The 18,806-nt window shown below is 35.7% G+C and overlaps 1 protein-coding gene across 10 annotated transcripts in view; it reads left to right on the top strand.

Moving 5' to 3' along the window:
- The window catches only part of NBEA (neurobeachin), a 696,015-nt gene that overhangs the window by 89,789 nt on the left and 587,420 nt on the right, over positions 1-18,806 (top strand). For all 10 annotated transcript variants that reach the window (XM_032403205.1, XM_032403204.1, XM_032403196.1 and 7 more), the window contains exons 5-6: positions 5,835-5,956; positions 7,539-7,665. In XM_032403205.1, the coding sequence (XP_032259096.1) occupies positions 5,835-5,956; positions 7,539-7,665 (249 nt within the window). The remainder of the gene's footprint in view (positions 1-5,834; positions 5,957-7,538; positions 7,666-18,806) is intronic.

Below are 18,806 nucleotides of genomic sequence, written 5' to 3'. Positions count from 1 at the left end.
TTTTAATTCAGCTCTGTTAAGGTATAATTCACATAAAATTCACCCATTTAAAAGTATAATTTGATGAGTTTTAAGTTCATAATTACCACCACAGTCATGATTTTGAACAATTCCATCACTTCCTAAAGTTCCCTTTTGTCTCTTTGAAACCAGTCCCGTCTCCCCAGCCCCTGTCCCTTGCAACCTCCGATGTATTTTGTGTTTTTATGATTTGCCTTTTCTAGAATTTCATATAAATAAAATCATACAGTATGTAATCTTTTCTGTCAGCCTTCTTTCACTTACCTTAACGCTCTTTTTTTTTTCAGATTTTTATTTATTTATTTAAGTTTTTTATTTTTTATTAACATATAATGTATTATTTGTTTCAGGGGTACAGGTCTGTGATTCATCCGTCTTACACAATTCACAGTACTCACTATAGCACATACCCTCCCCAGTGTCCATCACCCAGCCCCCTCCCCTCCAGCAACCCTCGGTTTGTTTCCTGAGATTGAGTCTCTTATGGTTTGTCTCCCTCTCTGGTTTCGTCTTGTTTTCTTTACGGTAATGCTTTTGAGGTTGCCCATGTTGTAGCTTACCAGTAGTTTATTCTGTTCCTTTTTATTCTGAGTTGTGTTGCATTTTATGGAAGTGCCACAATTTATTCATTTACTAGTTTATCCAACTCACTATTTGAGTTTTCAGTTTTGGCTATTGTAAATAAAACTGCTGTGATCATTTGAACATAGATCTTCTGTGGGCATGTTTTCTCATCTCATCAGTAAAAACATGAGTGTAATTGCTGGGTTTTATGCTAAGTGTGTACTTCATTTCATGAGAAACAGGCAGATTGCTTTCCATAGTGGAAAATTTTGCATTCTCCGTAACAGTGTATGAGAATCCCAGTTGATCTGCATTCTGGACAATGTCCATCTTTTTAATTTGAGGCATTTAAATGGTTATATAATGGTACCTTATTGTAGTTATAATTTTGTATTGCCCTAATGACTGATGCTATTGAGCAGTTTTTCATGTGTTTATTGGTTGTTTTTACATCTTTTGTGATATTTGTGTTCAAATCTTTATTCAGTTAAAAAAGTTAGTTTTATTATCTTAAGAGTTCATTATGTATTTGGAGTATAATTTAATGTCACATGGATAATTATCAAATATTTTTTCGCAATCTGGCTTTTACTTTCTTAACAGTATTTCTTAAAGCAAACAGATCTTAATTTTGATGAAGTTCAATTAAACTTTTTTTATGGCATATGCTGTTGTAATCTAAGAAATCAATATAAACCAAGGTCACAACATTTTTTTCTTATGCTTTTTACTAAGAGTTCTTTTGTTTTAGCTCTTATATTTAGGTCTATGATTCTCTTTGTGTGAATTTTTAAAATATGATATGAGGGAAGGTTGGAGGTTAAAGTTTTGTTTGTTTTGCATATGAATATTGAATTGTTTCATAACCATTTGTTAAAGAGACAGTCCTTTAACATTTTGGATTATCTTGGCACCTTTCTTGAAAACTATGTGGCTGTGTTTGTGTGGATTTGTTTCTGAACTCTGTGTTTGGTTCCTTTGTCCTCTGTTTCTGCTCATATTTATGCCAATATCAGATTGTCTTTATTTTCGTAGCTGTATAGTAAGTAGTTCTTGAAATCAGATTGTGTAAGTACTCCAACTTTGTTCTTCATTTTAAAATAATTTTGGCTATTCTAGATAACATTTCAATACATGTGAATAAACTTGTCAAATTTTGTAAAATGCTTACTGTGATTTAGATTGTATTGTGTTAAATATATAGAATAATTTGGAGAGAATATTATTGAGTCTTCCAGTTCATGAACGAAGTATATCTCTTCCTTTATTTAGTTTTCTATGATTTTTCAGTGTTTTGCAGTTTTTAACATAAAGTCTTAAGTATCTTTTGTTTCTGTTCCTATGTACTAGGAGGTTTTTTAATCATCAACATGTTGATATTACTGTTGAATTCTGTCTAATGCTTTTTCTGATTTTATTGAAGTGAAAATATGGTTTTTCTTCTTAATCTTTATTAATGTAGTAAATTACAATGATTGATATTTCAGTGTTAAACCAACCTTTGTGTTCCTGGGGTAAAAACTAGTTGGTCGCTATGTTTTAACCTTTTCATCCAACACTGGATTTGATTTGCTAATGTAATGCTAAGAAGTTTTGCAATTATTTTTATGAATGATTTGGGGGTGTAGTTTTCTTTTTCTATAATATCTTTTTTGGTTTTGGTGATAGAGTAATCCTCATCCGATGAGTTTGGAACTATTTAATTCTTTCTATTAAAGAGTTTATGTAGAATTGATATTACTTATTCTTAAATGTATGCTAGAATTCACTATTGTAGCTATTTGGGCCTGGAGTTTTCTTTGTGGGAAGGTTTTAACTATGAACTTCATTTCTTTAATGGATATAGGGAGGTTTTTATTTCCTTTTGAGTGAGCTTTGGTAGTTTGTGTCTTCCAAGTAATTTGTCCAGTTAATCTAAGTTGTTGAATATATTTGTATAAGTTTATCATCATACCCCTTCTTATCCTTTTAATGTCTGTAGGATATTTAGTGATGCCTCCTCTTTCATTCTTTTTTTTTTTTAATTTTTTTTTTTTTTTTAAGATTTTATTTATTTATTTGACAGAGAGAGACATAGCGAGAGAGGGAACACAAGCAGGGGGAGTAGAAGAGGGAGAAGCAGGCTTCCCCACAGAGCAGGGAGCCCGATGTGGGGCTCAATGTGGGGCTCAATCCCAGGACCCTGGGATCACGACCTGAGCCGAAGGCAGACGCTTAATGACTGAGCCACCCAGGCGCCCCTCCTCTTTCATTCTTGATACTGGATTTTTTCCTGATTAATCTAGCTGGAAGTTTATCCATTTTGTTGTTCTTTTCAAAGAACTTACTTTCTCAGTCTGCTTGATTTCATTATATTTATCTAACATTGTACCATTGCAGAGAGTATGTATAACTTTTGACTAGAAGAACTGGTTTTGATTTCTGAATCCTCTACTTCATTACTGTGGAGGACTAGTCCCTTAATGTTTCTTGGCTTACTTTCATGTAAAATATTAGTACTTTCTCATGGAAGAGTATTACAGTGAGCCTATAATGAAATAATACACTATTTAATATTTAAGTACTATATAAGTTATAAAACATCATGTAAATATTTCTTGCTTTTTGGTTATTATTAGTGCATAAGCATCCCTGTAGTCTCTCATTTCATCAACCATTCCCCTAATTTTATTTTTTCCCTTAATATTTTGTTACTAACCTTTTTTTTTAAAGTTACAATTTTCCATTGTAACAAAATTGTGAAACAAAAATAGGAAAGTTAAAAATCTCTTTCCAGATGAAAGTTAATAATTTTACATATCAGATTGTTAGGGTGGAACACATATCAAACGCACATGGTGGTACTTAGCAGAGAAAACACTGTCACTGTCCCTAAGAAGATACTGGTTTTCTCAGATTTATGTAATAGTTCTCTTTGCATACATACATAGATTTTAATATATTTTATAAAACTGTTATTGATCTGACATCTAGTAGATATCACTTACGGGGTGAGAAAGAAGAGCCAAGTGTTTTGACAGAAATACAAACAAGTTACTGTCTTATTGGTGGAATTACCAAAATTAGCTAAAACAGAGTGTTAAAACTGTTTTAATAAATGGTTTGAATTGCCTCAGTAGGGTTGCCAGTCATCCTGTTTTTAGACATTTGATCCATTTACCAGAAATCTGTGAATATTTTTTATCAATATGTAATGCATTTTACACACACATGCATGCACACACATAGAGAGAATTTTACTTATATGTTGTTAGTGGTGTATGTATGAATTGTTTTTGTTCAGGGGATTTTGATGGACTTACACTATCTACTCCTTCTTTCTTGGTTTTCCCCTATCACTCATTTTCATGAAGGGTAGTATTAATTAGCAATATAGTCTACATAGGAGAGGAAGCAAAGAAGGAACTAGAACTTTTACAATTGTTATTTCATTTGAGTCATAGAGTTATATATAATATAAATGATTGTGTTGCTGTTAAATTAGTTGTGGAAAGAGCCTCAACAGTGTAACATTGTTCAGGGTCATAAAGCAGAGTCATAGCCTGAACTAAAATTTGCCTGACCTTAAGTTCAGTGTTTTGTTTTGTTTTGTTTTTTAGTAACACATTGGCTTATTTCCAGGTGTGTTATCTCTGCTGTTGAACTACTGAAAAATTCATATAGGAGCTGATTTTAAAATCCTTGCCATTACAGTGCTTTTGATAATTTACCTCTGGATGAGCATGGATAGTAACAAGAGGGTACATACTGTCTGGACCACTGTTGATAGCAGTGCCTTTGGATCACTAAAATTATGACACTGCTTACTTTCCCTCTGAAATAACCATATATAGTAGGCCTTCTGAATTATATTTTATCCTGTGGAGGTGCCTTTCTATGAGCTATGCTGCCTTCATATGAGCAATTTGCAATAGAATTCTATAGAGTGGTTTATGTAAAGGTGAATGGCAAATGTATGACATTTTATGTGATCTGTGACCTTTATGGATATACTATTTAGATTTGCCTTTCATGATAATCGTATGTTTCATGAATCCGCTTAATTTAGGAAATAGTGAATTCTTCTAATTCACTGAAATAGTTTACTGAAAACATTCCATCTAAACATCAGAATTCTTTCTTTTGCACATTAAATAGGAGCATACATTTTGGAGTCCGTTGGATTAGGGGACAGTGAAGGATATAGATTTTGGAGTCCTGTGGACTCATTGGACACAGTGAGGAACATCCAGTGTGGGTACCAGAATATTTTAGAAGGAGATATGGAAGAAGAGTAAAAACAGCTTAAATCCAAAATCACAAAGGTATCCCAAGGGATATGCCATTAACACCATGGGATCAGATGGATGTGTAAGGAATCTAGGAAATGAGTGTTGAGATAGGGCACAAATGGTTTGGCTGTAAATGTGCTTGGGTTTCACATACATGGCAGTACTATACAAAGTAAGCTTTTGTGCATTGACGAAGGGAGGATGTATGCATTAGCTAAAAAGAGTAGGGAAAGCCTGGAGATACAGTATATACTGTATAGAAGGCTTTGGTTGGTATAGAAGTAGGAGCCAAAGATTGAGGAGTACCATCTAGAAATGGGCAATTTTAGGTCCCTAAAACATTTAGTCTAGCTGTTATATACTAAATTTAAGAGAATATCTTTCAGTAAAGGTAACTATCTTGTTGAAGAGATTGGCCATAATATAAAGATCCTTATTTATCCATGGAGTTATTGGAAGTCCACAATGAAACCGAGGAAAAGACTATTCTAGAGCCTCTCAGGTTCGTATTTGGTACCAGTTGTAGCAAGACCAAAGACTAGTATTATTTCATTATCACTCAAGGTTAGATTTTTCTTTTGTAAGACTTTTTTTCCATTGTAATTTTGTTCACTAGTGTTTGCAACTGTATGTGATTTAGGGCTCTTTCAGTCCTACTGTGGAGATAACAACAAATGATCTCTTGGACTACCTGTCTTTTTCTTGGTGGAAGAGTAGGTCTAGAAAACTTGAAGGGCAGCTTGGCTCAAATTCTTTCCTCTGTTAGTTTAATGCATTCTTTAAGTTCTAATTTAGGGTCTAGTGGACTGGATGTTGAAACTGGTGATACAGAAAGTGCTAAGGCCATTGGCTGGGGATAAGTCTATGATTTTCTGATATTTATATCTTCATTGTTTTTTGATCTGTAAGGCTATATTTGACCTTGGTTACTATCACATTTTCTTTAGCTGATACTTTTCTTTTTTCATTGCCTTGTAGGCAATTGCGTTGCCTCCTATTGCAAAGTGGCCTTATCAGAATGGCTTTACTCTAAATACTTGGTTTCGTATGGATCCATTAAATAACATTAATGTGGATAAGGATAAACCTTATCTTTATTGGTAAGTAATATATTTAATTTTAGTACTTTTGTCTTAAGTATTTCAGTTTTATAAATATGTAACAGAGTGTCAAGGCAACATATTAAATAGAATGTGTATGTGTTTGTGTATATATATATTTATATTTATATATGTTAAAACTATAAAGACGCATGTCGTTTATTTTATTTATTCATTTTTTGCTATTGGTTTTAGGCAACCAGCCTCACTATATTTTTTTTCCAATTACAGTTTGAAAGTCAAGATTTACAAACCTTCTCTGTCCGGTCCACATCAATATAGACTAGTTAGGGGATTGTTAGTGGACATGCAAGTCCCCAGTCCAGGGGAGAAAAAAAACAAATTCCTTCCAGATTTCATCACTTTGCATTTTTACTTCCTTTGTTCTATGAGGATAATTAAGATATGCTTTAAAAATATTAGTGATAACTACTATGTAAGAAAATACAATGAAATAATAAAAGTAATTATTTCATAGATAACTAACAGAATGGGTTGATAATCCCCGATAGGTTGACCTGTAAGGACCAAGAGCTTGGTAATTTTAGTTTACCAATAATGCACAGTAATGAGAACATCAAACTTGCATTGATTGCCTTACTATACACTAGGCATTGTAAGTGTTTACATGTATTACCTCATTTAATACTTGCGATGCTTTGAAATAAGACTGCCTGGGGTTAAGTCTTATCTTCACTACTTATTGATCCTGTGTTTCAGTGTCTTCAGCTGTAAAGTGAAGATAACAGTAGTACCTATCACATCAGATTTAATGAAAGAATAACTAAGCGCTTTTGTACATTGACTGGCTCAGAAATATGAGTGCAGAAAAATGTGAGCTATTAATAGCTTGTAAGCTCTATTAGAAAAGATTATGTAAGGATAATAATGAGAGGGAGTTCTAAACAAACATCTGAACTTCCAAACATAAATGGGTTGAATTTCAGAATGGTCATTTTGGCAGATCATACATTTATTTTAATAATACCATTATTTTGCGGAGCATTTACAGTTTTTACAATACTGTGCTTAAATTCACAACTAGGAGGAGTGCTCCCTTAAAAGAAAATAACTGTATTTCGGAGACACATCTTTTTTCTTCTTTTGACTAAAAATGTACTCCGTTTGATTACATACATCATTTATCGAACTTGGCTCTGACTTTTTTTTGTAATTTGTAAGCTATTTTTAAAGATAAAATAGAATTGGGAGTAAGTTCTTTTTGAAAACAGTGGCTGTGTAAATGGTTTCTGTATTTGCTAATTTCAGGGGTCCTTGAAGGTAAATGAAATCTACTTAGGCTTTCATTGGCCATTAATTTGTTTTTATGTATTTCTGATATTTTACATTGAAATTTCAGAAGGTTCTGTAGTCTTCTGTTTTCTCAATTTAAAGTTCTTTCTTTAGTTGTTCTAAACCTTTTATGGTTTAGTCTTTATTTGGTACATGTAATACCTCTTCTACTCTATGGAGAAATGAGTTTTATTTTTATAATAATGTTTTATATTATTTATTTAATAATTTTTAGATATATAGTTCTTTGTATCAGAGGATATTATACTATTCTCAGTTTTCTTTACAGTTTTCGTACTAGCAAAGGAGTTGGTTACTCTGCTCACTTCGTTGGCAATTGTCTAATAGTCACATCACTGAAGTCTAAAGGAAAAGGTTTTCAGCACTGTGTGAAATATGATTTTCAACCCCGTAAGGTAGGTATAAGTAAATATTTCTATTGAGAATGACACAATTCACCATTCCCCTGTCTTAAAATTTACCTATCGTGACTTCTATAATTTTTATTGATTTTTCTTATGACTCATAATGCTTTTCTCTTCCCCTTTTTATTTTTATGTCTAATTATTCACATAAAAAGATCAGGCTCTTGACCTCTTGCGTGTCTGTCTGACTTGCTTGCTCACTCACTGGGATCTATTCTATGGCATTCTTAGTTCCAGACACTGTTGTAGGCACTAGAAATAAGACAGTGAACAAAACAGATAACATTCCTGCTTTTATGGAGCTTATTTTTTGGGGAATTTTTATTCAGTTTCATGATAACTTTCCACTCTTATTCTTATCTCCAAGTTCTATTCTTATATCCTCATCTACCAAAGACACTGCCATGTAAATGTCTTTCTGGCCCCTCATCTTTACAGAATATGTAACACTGAATTTACATCTCTAGTCCCATATTCAGTATGTTCGTAAGTCCCCTGTTTTGATTAAGCAGCCTACCATCTTCATGATAGTGGGGACTTGAGTCAGCTTTGTTCTTCATCCTCTTTTTGATTATGTTATCAGTGCAATTTTCCACTCCGGTACTTTGTATCTCTGTAATATATCTCTTTAAAAAAAATTCCTTAATTGCTGCTTAAATTTTTCATATTGTTCTATCTTGGATCCTTTGTCTTTTCCTCCCCAAACTATGTTATATACTAATATCTGATTTATATACTTGATCATATTATTCCACTGCTCAAACCAGTCATTGGCTTCTCACTAACTAAGAATAAATTAACATTTTTAGCCTAGTCCTTCATGATTTGGATTTCATTTTCAGCTTCTTGCTTATACCCTTTATTCTGTCAAAACTGAACTTTTGTACATGTTTCACTTTTTATCTTTTCCTTTTCAAATATTCAGTCTCTGGTGTGAAAACATTTACTTGTCTCCTCACTTATGGCTGTAGGTCTTCAAATCCCACCTAATTGTTAGGTTCCATTCCATATAACACCATTTCCATGGAATCTTTCCTTGATTTTCCTTGCTCTCTGATATAATCTCTCTCATAGCATATTATTTCAGTATTTCTTATAGCAATTATTTCTTTTAAATCTTTATTACTCATTTATATGTGCATTATTTAGTAACTATTGAAACTAAGCTGTGTGTTGGATTCATTTTTGTATTCCCTCATAAACCTGCCACAGAGTTTTGAACTTGGTGGACTGCTAATTAGTATACGTTGGATAAATGAATAAAATATGCTTTAACAACCAAAAAAAACCCTTTTGTTTCCTGAAGGAGTAGGTTGTATTTATCTGGACAGCTAATTTTTATGGAGCAATTTTTTTTCTAGTGGTGTAAAATAAATGAGGTGTTACTATTGATAAAGTGAAAAAGAAGGCCTGGGCCTTGTTGTGGTCAGTGTTCCTTGTAGGGCAGTAAGCCAAGTACCTTTACCATGGGGCAAGAGGAAGAAAGGTAGTCAGGACAATAAAGACCAAGTAATGTAGGTTGTTACTACGTGATATGCTTTTAAAATTAAAAGCTTACCAGCCTTGTTGTTCTAGCATGGTAATGTACACTGCAAAACTAAGTTAATTTTTGGATTTGTAGAGAATTAGAGCATTATCCATGAGCATTAAGAGAGATTTTATGCTTATTGAGAAAGTGTTTTACACAGGTTTAATGGAAAATACAGTTACTTAGAATCCTAACTACTGACACATCCTTATATCTTTATTCTGATCCTAAAATTTTGGTATATATGATACATAATTGATATGTCATTATATATAATAATTTATGTAATATATAAATTTGCTATATGTTACATAGAAATAATGCAGTGTCTTTTCAATTTTCAACATGTTTATGAAAACAATATTAAAGAATTTTAACAATTACATTATTCAGAGTTTATTCAAAGGCAAACTTGTATATGAACTTTATGTTACTTTAATTATAGTTCTGAGGAATTAGTTTGAAGAACATTTGCAGGAATTTTGCTTTAATTACAGTTCTATCTTGTTCTTCCTCTTCCTTTCCTTTTCTCCTCCTCAATATTCTCTTGTCTCTCCTTTACCACTAACTCCTCTTTTGTTCATCCTTTTTATCTTCCTCTAATTTTCCCCTTCTTCCCTTTTCCCTCCTCCTCCTTTCCTTGTTCTCCTTCCCGCTTCTTCCTTTAACCTCATTTGGTTTAGATAATAGAACCAGTTTTTAGACTGGAGATTCAGAGTTCACAGTGGTTTGTATAGTGTACGTATCATGCACTATGGATTTATAGATAATTAGCTCTTTCAGAAGGTTAAGTTTTAAACCTCCAGATTTGGTAATACACAGAGACTTTTCTTGAGGGAGTTTTAGCTAATCCTAGTAGTCCTGAATCTTGTTTCCTGAGATTGAAGGTTACACTGGTATCTGCCTCTTCAATAATGCTGGCTTCAAGGAGGGGATGTTGCTCTACAGTTAATGTTTTGGCCCATTAAATATACCTTTGCTTAATATCCAGTAGAATATAGATATTCAGAGACCAGGTTGAAATGTGTTTTTAAAAGTCTGCTCTAAACATAAAAAATAACAAGAGAAAATGCAGAGAAATGTGCAACTATATAATTAGATTTATAATTTACTCACTATCACCTGGGGTTTTCTAGAGAGATATTCCATTATATATTATAATATATATACACACACACACACATATATTATATTGGACTCCATCTTTGTGTTAGAGTAACTAACCATTTGAACGTCCAGAATTGAAAAAAACAAAGGACAGAAATATAAGAGTTCGTATTTCCACATGTTTAAGGCCAGTTATCCCTTCCAGTTCAAGGGTCTTTTTTGGATATATGACTGTGAGATTGTCCACCTTCTTTAGGGCACACTCTATCTTTTATCCACAGGAATATTTATACACAGGAACAACCATAATAGAGATGATGCACCCACATATGGCAGAGGGAATGTCATTTCTTTTTCTTTCCTTTTTGTTTGTTTTCTTGTTTGCTTATGATTCCATGTATGTTTTGCCACATATTGAAGAAAATATGAGTTAGGATGGGGTTTTCAAATATACATTCAAAAATTTTACCTGAGTCTAATAAAAATGTTTGCTTTTATGTTTAAGCAATATAGTAATAACTATTTTTATTAAAGAATATCAGTGTAACAATCATTCATTAATATATACTTGGAAAATAGCTTAAAAAGCAATGATTCTAAATAAATTTATACATTAGATTGGAGGTTCTTTTTTCTTTGATACAAATCCCAGTTATGTTCATACAACTTCAGTTCTCTCCCCTCCAGAAATTCTGATTTATTGGATTTGAGATGACACCCAGGAAAATGTGACAAATGTGCCAAATTATTTTGACTTTCAGAGAGAACTTGTTATAAATACAGATTCTTAGAATTATAGTTTTCATGTAAGGAATAGGTTTTTAACAAATGCTCCAGGTGATTTTTTTTCATCAGATAAGTTTAGATAACAGTGGTTTGAAGAGTATAAGGAAGGAAAGTTGGGGTGAAGTTAAGTACCAAATAAAATTGTCATTAACCAATAAAAAGCAATTTAATCCATTTGTTCTCTCTCTCTCTTTGTCTTTATGCTATTTCCTTATGAGACATACATTCCCATTTATAACAGTTCTTTATACATTGATCCTAAGGAGTCTTGGTAGGAGCAGGGTCATAGAGTGATAAAGGTTTTGAAAAACCTGTAAAGATTCTCATAAACTTTGAAAACCATAAGTATTTTATTTTACAGTTTCATTATTCAAGATAAATACATTCTTTTTTTCTTTCATGTTTTTCCAGAAGATGCCCTACCTAAATTGTTATCCTTTAATAAGGTATTTAACTGGTGTTTCAAAAAGAAATGTTTATATTAAAACTTAGCTTTCTTACCTGTATCACTTACCAGATGTTTGACCTTGTCATAATGTATGTAACCTGTGAGCATATTACCTAATATGTAGTAAGGGCTCGAATATGTGTTAGATACTGTTGATATTTGTATAAATATCATGTTATATTTTCCTACGAATTCTTTTTTTTTATTTTATTATGTTAATCACCATACATTACATCATTAGTTTTTTTTTATGTTCTGTTAATCACCATACATTACATTACTTTTGATGTAGTGTTCCATGATTCATTGTTTGCGTATAACACCCAGTGCTCCATTCAATATGTGCCCTCTTTAATACCCGTCACCAGGCTAACCCATCCTCCAAACCCCCTCCCCTCTAGAACCTTCAGTTTGTTTCTCAGAGTCCATAGTCTCTCATGGTTCATCTTCCCCTCCGATTTCCCCCCCTTCATTTTTCCCTTCCTACTCTCTTCTTCCTTTTTTTAACATATAATGTATTATTTGTTTCTGAGGTACAGGTCTGTGATTCAACAGTCTTACACAATTTACAGTGCTCACCATAGCACATATCATCCTCAATGTCTATCAACCAGCCACCCCATGCCTCCCACCCCCCACCACTCCAGCAACCCTCAATTTGTTTCCTGAGATTAAGAATTCCTCATATCAGTGAGATCATATGATACATGTCTTTCTCTGATTGACTTATTTCGCTCAGCATAATACCCTCCAGTTCCATCCACGTCGTTGCAAATGGCAAGATTTCATTCCTTTTGATGGCTGCATAATATTCCATTGTATATATATACCACATCTTTATCCATTCATCTGTCGATGGACATCTTGGCTCTTTCCGTAGTTTGGCTATTGTGGACATTGCAGCTATAAACATCAGGGTGCACGTAGCCATCGGATCCCTACATTTGTATCTTTGGGGTAAATACCCAGTAGTGCAATTGCTGGGTCGTATGGTAGCTCTATTTTCAACTTTTTGAGGAACCTCCATACTGTTTTTCAGAGTGGCTGCACCAGCTTGCATTCCCACCAACAGTGTAGGAGGGTTCCCCTTTCTACGCATCCCCACCAACATCTGTCGTTTCCTGACTTGTTAACTTTAGCCATTCTGACTGGTGTGAGGTGGTATCTCACTGAGGTTTTGATTTGGATTTCCCTGATGCTGAGCGATGTTGAGCAGTTTTTCATGTGTCTGTTGGCCATTTGGATGTCTTCTTTGGAAAAATGTCTGTTCATGTCTTCTGCCCATTTCTTGATTGGATCATTTGTTTTTTGGGTGTTGAGTTTGATAAGTTCTTTATAGATTTTGGATACTAGCCCTTTATCTGATATGTCATTTGCAAATATCTTCTCCCATTCTGTCGGTTGTCTTTTGGTTTTGTTGACTGTTTCTTTTGCTGTGCAAAAGCTTTTTATCTTGATGAAGTCCCAATAGTTCATTTTTGCCCTTGCTTCCCTTGCCTTTGGTGATGTTTCTAGGAGGAAGTTGCTGCAGCTGAGCTCGAAGAGGTTGCTGCCTGTGTTCTCCTTTAGGAATTTGATGGACTCCAGTCTCACATTGAGGTCTTTCAACCATTTGGAGTCTATTTTTGTGTGTGGTGTAAGGAAATGGTCCAGTTTCATTCTTAAGCATGTGGCTGTCCAATTTTCCCAACACCATTTGTTGAAGAGACTGTCTTTCTCCATTGGACATTCTTTCCTGCTTTGTTGAAGATTAGTTGACCATAGAGTTGAGGGTCCATTTGTGGGCTCTCTATTGTGTTCCACTGATCTATGTGTCCGTTTTTGTGCCAGTACCATACTGTCTTGATGATGACAGCTTTGTAATAGAGCTTGATGCCAGTATTGTGATACCACCAGTTTTGCTTTTATTTTTCAACTTTCCTCTGGCTATTCGGGGTCTTTTCTGGTTCCATACAAATTTTAGGATTATTTGTTCCATTTCTTTGAAAAAAGTGGATGGTATTTTGATAGGGATTGCATTGAATGTGTAGATTGCTCTAGGTAACATTGACATCTTCACAATATTTGTTCTTCCAATCCATGAGCATGGAACCTTTTTCCATTTCTTTGTGTCTTCCTCAGTTTCTTTCATGAGTATTTTATAGTTTTCTGAGTACAGATTCTTTGCCTCTTTGGTTAGATTTATTCCTAGGTATCTTATGGTTTTGGTGCAAATGTAAATGGGATCGACTCCTTAATTTCTCTTTCTTCTGTCTTGTTGTTGGTGTATAGGAATGCCACTGATTTCTGATTTCAGCTCCTAGTTTCGTTGATCTGTTCTACTGTTCTTTCGGTTTCTATTTCATTGATTTCTGCTCTGATCTTTATTATTTTATATCCTACCACTTTACTGAATTCCTGTGTGAGTTCTAGCAGTTTTGGGGTGGAGTCTTTTGGGTTTTCCACATAAAGTATCATATCATCTGCAAAGAGTGAGAGTTTGACTTCTTCTTTGCCCATTTGGATGCCTTTTATTTCTTTTTGTAGTCTGCTTGCTGTGGCTAGGACTTCTAATACTATGTTGAATAGCAGTGGTGATAGTGGACATCCCTGCCGTGTTCCTGACCTTAGGGGGAAAGCTCTCAGTTTTTCCCCATTGAGAATGATACTTGCTGTGGGTTTTTCATAGATGGCTTTTATGATATTGAGATATGTACCCTCTATCCCTATACTTGATTCCTTGATCAAGAAAGGATGCTGTACCTCGTCAAATGCTTCTTCTGCATCTATTAAGAGGATCATATGGTTGTTGTTCTTCTTTTATTATTGTATTGTATCACATTGATTGATTTGCAGATGTTGAACCAACCTTGCGGCCCAGGGATAAATCCCACTTGGTCGTGGTGAATAATCCTTTTAAAGTACTGTTGGATCCTATTGGTTAGTATTTTGGTGAGAATTTTTGCATCCATGTTCATCAAGGATATTGGTCTGTAATTCTCCTTTTTGATGGGGTCTTGTGTGGTTTTTGGATCAAGGTAATGGTGGCCTCATAAAACGAGTTTGGAAGTTTTCCTTCCATTTCTATTTTTTGGAACAGTTTCAGAAGAATAGGTATTAATTCTTCTTTAAATATTTGGTAGAATTCCCCTGGGAAGCCATCTGGCCTGGGCTTTTGTTTGTTGGGAGATTTTTGTATACTGCTTCAGTTTCCTTAGTGGTTATAGGTCTGTTCAGGTATTCTGTTTCTTCCTGGTTCAGTTTTGGTAGTTGGTACATCTCTAGTATGCATCCATTTCTTCCAGATTATCTAATTTGCTGGCATAGAGTTGCTCATAATATGTTCTTATAATTGTTTGTATTTCTTTGGTGTTGGTTGTGATCTCTCCTCTTTCATTCATGATTTTGTTGATTTGGGTCCTTTCTCTTTTCTTTTCGATAAGTCTGGCCAGGGGTTTATCAATCTTAATTCTCTCAGAGAACCAGCTCCTAGTTTCGTTGATCTGTTCTACTGTTCTTTTGGTTTCTACATTTCATTGATTTCTGCTCTGATCTTTATTATTTTTCTTCTCCTGCTGGGTTTAGGCTTTATTTGCTGTTCTTTCTCCAGCTCCTTTAGATGTAGGGTTAAGTCATGTTTTGAGACCTTTCTTGTTTCTTGGGAAAGGCTTGTACTGCTATATACTTTCCTCTTAGGACTGCTTTTGCTGCATCCCAAAGATTTTGAACAGTTATGTTTTCATTTTCAGTTGTTTCCATGAATTTTTTAAATTCTTCTTTAATTTCCTGGTTGACCCATTCATTCTTTAGTAGGTGGTTCTTTAGCCTCCCTGTATTTGAGTTCTTTCTGACTTTCCTCTTGTGATTGAGTTCTAGTTTCAAAGCACTGTGGTCTGAAAATATGCAGGGAATGATCCCAGTCTTTTGGTACCAGTGAGACCTGATTTGTGACCTAGGATGTGATCTATTCAGGAGAATGTTCCATGGGCACTAGAGAAGAATGTGTATTCCGTTGCTTTGGGATGGAATGTTCTGAATATGTCTGTGAAGTCCATTTGGTCCAGTGTGTCATTTAAAGTCTTTATTTCCTTGTTGATCTTTTGCTTAGACGATCTGTCCATTTCAGTGAGGGGGGTGTTAAAGTCCCCCACTATTATTGTATTGCTGTCGATGTGTTTCTTTGCTTTTGTTATTAATTGGCTTACATAATTGGCTGCTCCCATGTTAGGGGCATAGATATTTACAATTGTTAGATCTTCTTGTTGGATAGACCCTGTAAGTAGGATATAGTGTCCTTCTTCATCTCTTATTACAGTCTTTGGTTTAAAATCTAATTTGTCTGATATAAGGATTGCCACCCCAGGTTTCCTTTTGGTGTCCATTACCATGGTAAATGGTTTTCCACCCCCTCACTTTCAATCTGGGGGTGTCTTTGGGTCTAAAATGAGTCTCTTGCAGACAGCATATTGATGGGTCTTGTTTTTATATCCATTGTGATAGCTTGTGTCTTTTGATTGGGGCATTTAGCCCATTCACATTCAGGGTAACTATTGAAAGATAGTAATTTAGTGCCATTGTATTGCCTGTAAGGTGACTGTTACTGTATATTGTCTGTGTTCCTTTGTGGTCTATGTTACTTTTAGGCTCTCTCTTTGCTTAGAGGACCCCTTTCAATATTTCTTGTAGGGGTGGTTTTGTGTTTGCAGATTCCTTTAGTTTTTGTTTGTCCTGGAAGCTTTTTATCTCTCCTTCTATTTTCAATGACAGCCTAGCTGGATATAGTATTCTTGGCTGCATATTTTTCTCATTTAGTGCTCTGAATATATCCTGCCAGTCCTTCCTGGCCTGCCAGGTCTCTGTGGATAGGTCTGTTGCCAATGTAATGTTTCTACCATTGTAGTTTACAGATCTCTTCTCCCGAGCTGCTTTCAGGATTTTCTCTCTGTGTCTGAGACTCATAAGTTTTACTATTAGATGTTGGGGTGTTGACTTATTTTTATTGATTTTGAGGGGGATTCACTGTGCCTCCTGGATTTTGATGCCTGTTTCCTTCCCCAAATTTGGGAAGTTCTCCACTATAATTTCTCCAATATACCTTCTGCCCCCTCTCTCTTTCTTCTTCTGGGATCCCAATTATTCTAATATTGTTTCCTCTTATGGTATCACTTTTCTCTCAAATTCTGCCCTCGTGATCCAATAGTTGTTTATCTCTCTTTTTCTCAGCTTCTTTATTTTCCATCATTTGGTCTTCTATATCACGGATTCACTCTTCTGCCTCATTTATCCTAGCAGTTAGCGCCCCTATTTTTGATTGTACCTCATTAATAGCCTTTTTGATTTTGACTTGGTTAGGTTTTAGTTCTTTTATTTCTCCAGAAAGCGTTTCTCTACTATCTTCTATGCTATTTTTAAGCCCAGCTAGTATCTTTATAATCGTCATTCTGAACTCTACTTCTGACATCTTACTAATGTCCGTATTGAGTAGGTCCCTGGCAGTCGGTACTGCCTGTTGTTCTTTTTTTTGAGGTGATGTTTTCCATCTTGTCATTTTGTCCAGAGGAGAATAGATGAATGAGATAACAAAATGCTAACAGGGTAACAACAACCCCAGGAAAATATACACTAAACAAATCAGAAGAGACTTGGAACCGGGGGAGAAGAAAGGGAAAGAAAGAAAAAAGAAACGAAAAAGAAAAAGATAAAGATAAAAAAGAAAATAGAATATGGTCAAATATGATCAGGCTGGTGAATAGATCAGTGCCACAGACTAGATTTTGGGTTATTTTGGTCTGTTAGAAGAAACTGCCTCCCAAAATTTTAAAGAAAAGCTTATATGTATACAAAAATAAGGGTTGATATGATGAAGGGATGGAATGTGACTCTAAAGATGAAAAGTATAAAAGATTTTATAAAAGGAATTGATAAGAAGTTGGTTGAAAAAAGAAAGAAGAGAAATTGAAAAAAAAAAGGGTGAGAATGTGATTAGGCCGGAGAGTAGAACAAAGCCATACAGTAGAGATTTAGGGTATATTTTGCTCTGTTAGAACAAACTGTATCCCAAAATTTTAAAGAGAGAACAACTTATATATATATACCAAATATAAGGTTAACTACTATGAAGGGATAGAATATGACTCTAAAAATGAAAAATAAAAAACAATTTTAAAAAAGAGATTGATAAGATGTTGGTTGAAAAAGGGAAATAGAAGAATTAAAAAAAATAAAAATAAAAAGAAACAAAATGAAATTTAAAAAAATTAACTTTGAACTACTAAAGAATCAGGGGGAAAAAAACCATGAGTTCTATGTGCAGTATTCCCCTAGCGCTGGAGTTCTGCCCTTCTCATTGATCAGTAAACTTGGGTCTTGGGTGGCTGTTCTTGCTGATCTTTTTTCTGGGGGAGGGGCCTGTTGCCCTGGTTCCCAAATGTCTTTGCTGGAGCCGGAATTGCCCTGCCCTTGCCCAGTCGGGCTAAGTAATCTGCTCGTGTTTGCTCTTGGCAGCTTTTGTTCCCATACAGCTTTGGGGGACCACAGTGAAAATGGCGGCCTCCCAGTCTCTGCCCCGGAGGAGCCGAGAACTCGGGGCCCCACTCCTCACTGCGTCCCCAGAGAAAAGCAGTCAATCACTCCGGTCTCGCTCGTCTCTCCGCACTCATGCTCACCCGGCCTGTGACTGAGCATTTTTAACTCTGGCACACAACCCCGTGTGGAGTCTCCAAACCCTGCAGAATCCTGCCGTGGGCTCACGTGCTGCTCCTCCCGGGGGAGGAAGGGGAGTCTCCTCGGATCTGCCACTTGTTGGGTCCCTGCTGGAGGAGCAGTGGCCGGACTGTGACGCAGATCATGGTTTATGGCAACCCCGAGCTGAGAGCCCACTCCTCGGTTCCATCTGTGCAGCCGGCTTCCCTGCTCCGATACCTGGGAGCTCTGCCACACTCAGGCACCCCCGGTCTTTCTGTGACCCCGAGGGTCCCGAGACCACACTGTCCCAGCGAAGGTTCTGCGTCCCCCCCCACGCCCCCCCCCCCCCCCCTCCCCGCACCCCCCCCCCCCCCCCCCCCCCTCCCTGCCCGCCCCCCCCCCCCCCCCCCCCGTTTAGCCACTGGAGCGACGTCCCTCAGCAGAGCCCACTTCTAAAAGTTCCAATTTTGTGCTCCGCTGTGCTATCACTTGCCAATAGTGGCTGACGGAGGCTCCCTCCCCCCGCCATCTATCTTCCCGAATATCTCCTCGGATTCACTTCTCCCCATGTCCTGCCTTCCAGAAAGTGGTCGCTTTTCT

This window comes from Phoca vitulina, unplaced genomic scaffold (genome assembly GCF_004348235.1).
Source record: "Phoca vitulina isolate PV1807 unplaced genomic scaffold, GSC_HSeal_1.0 scaffold5, whole genome shotgun sequence".
NCBI classification, from domain to species: domain Eukaryota; kingdom Metazoa; phylum Chordata; class Mammalia; order Carnivora; family Phocidae; genus Phoca; species Phoca vitulina.
Note: the sequence above shows the minus strand (reverse complement) of the source record. Positions and strands in the feature narration are given on the sequence as shown.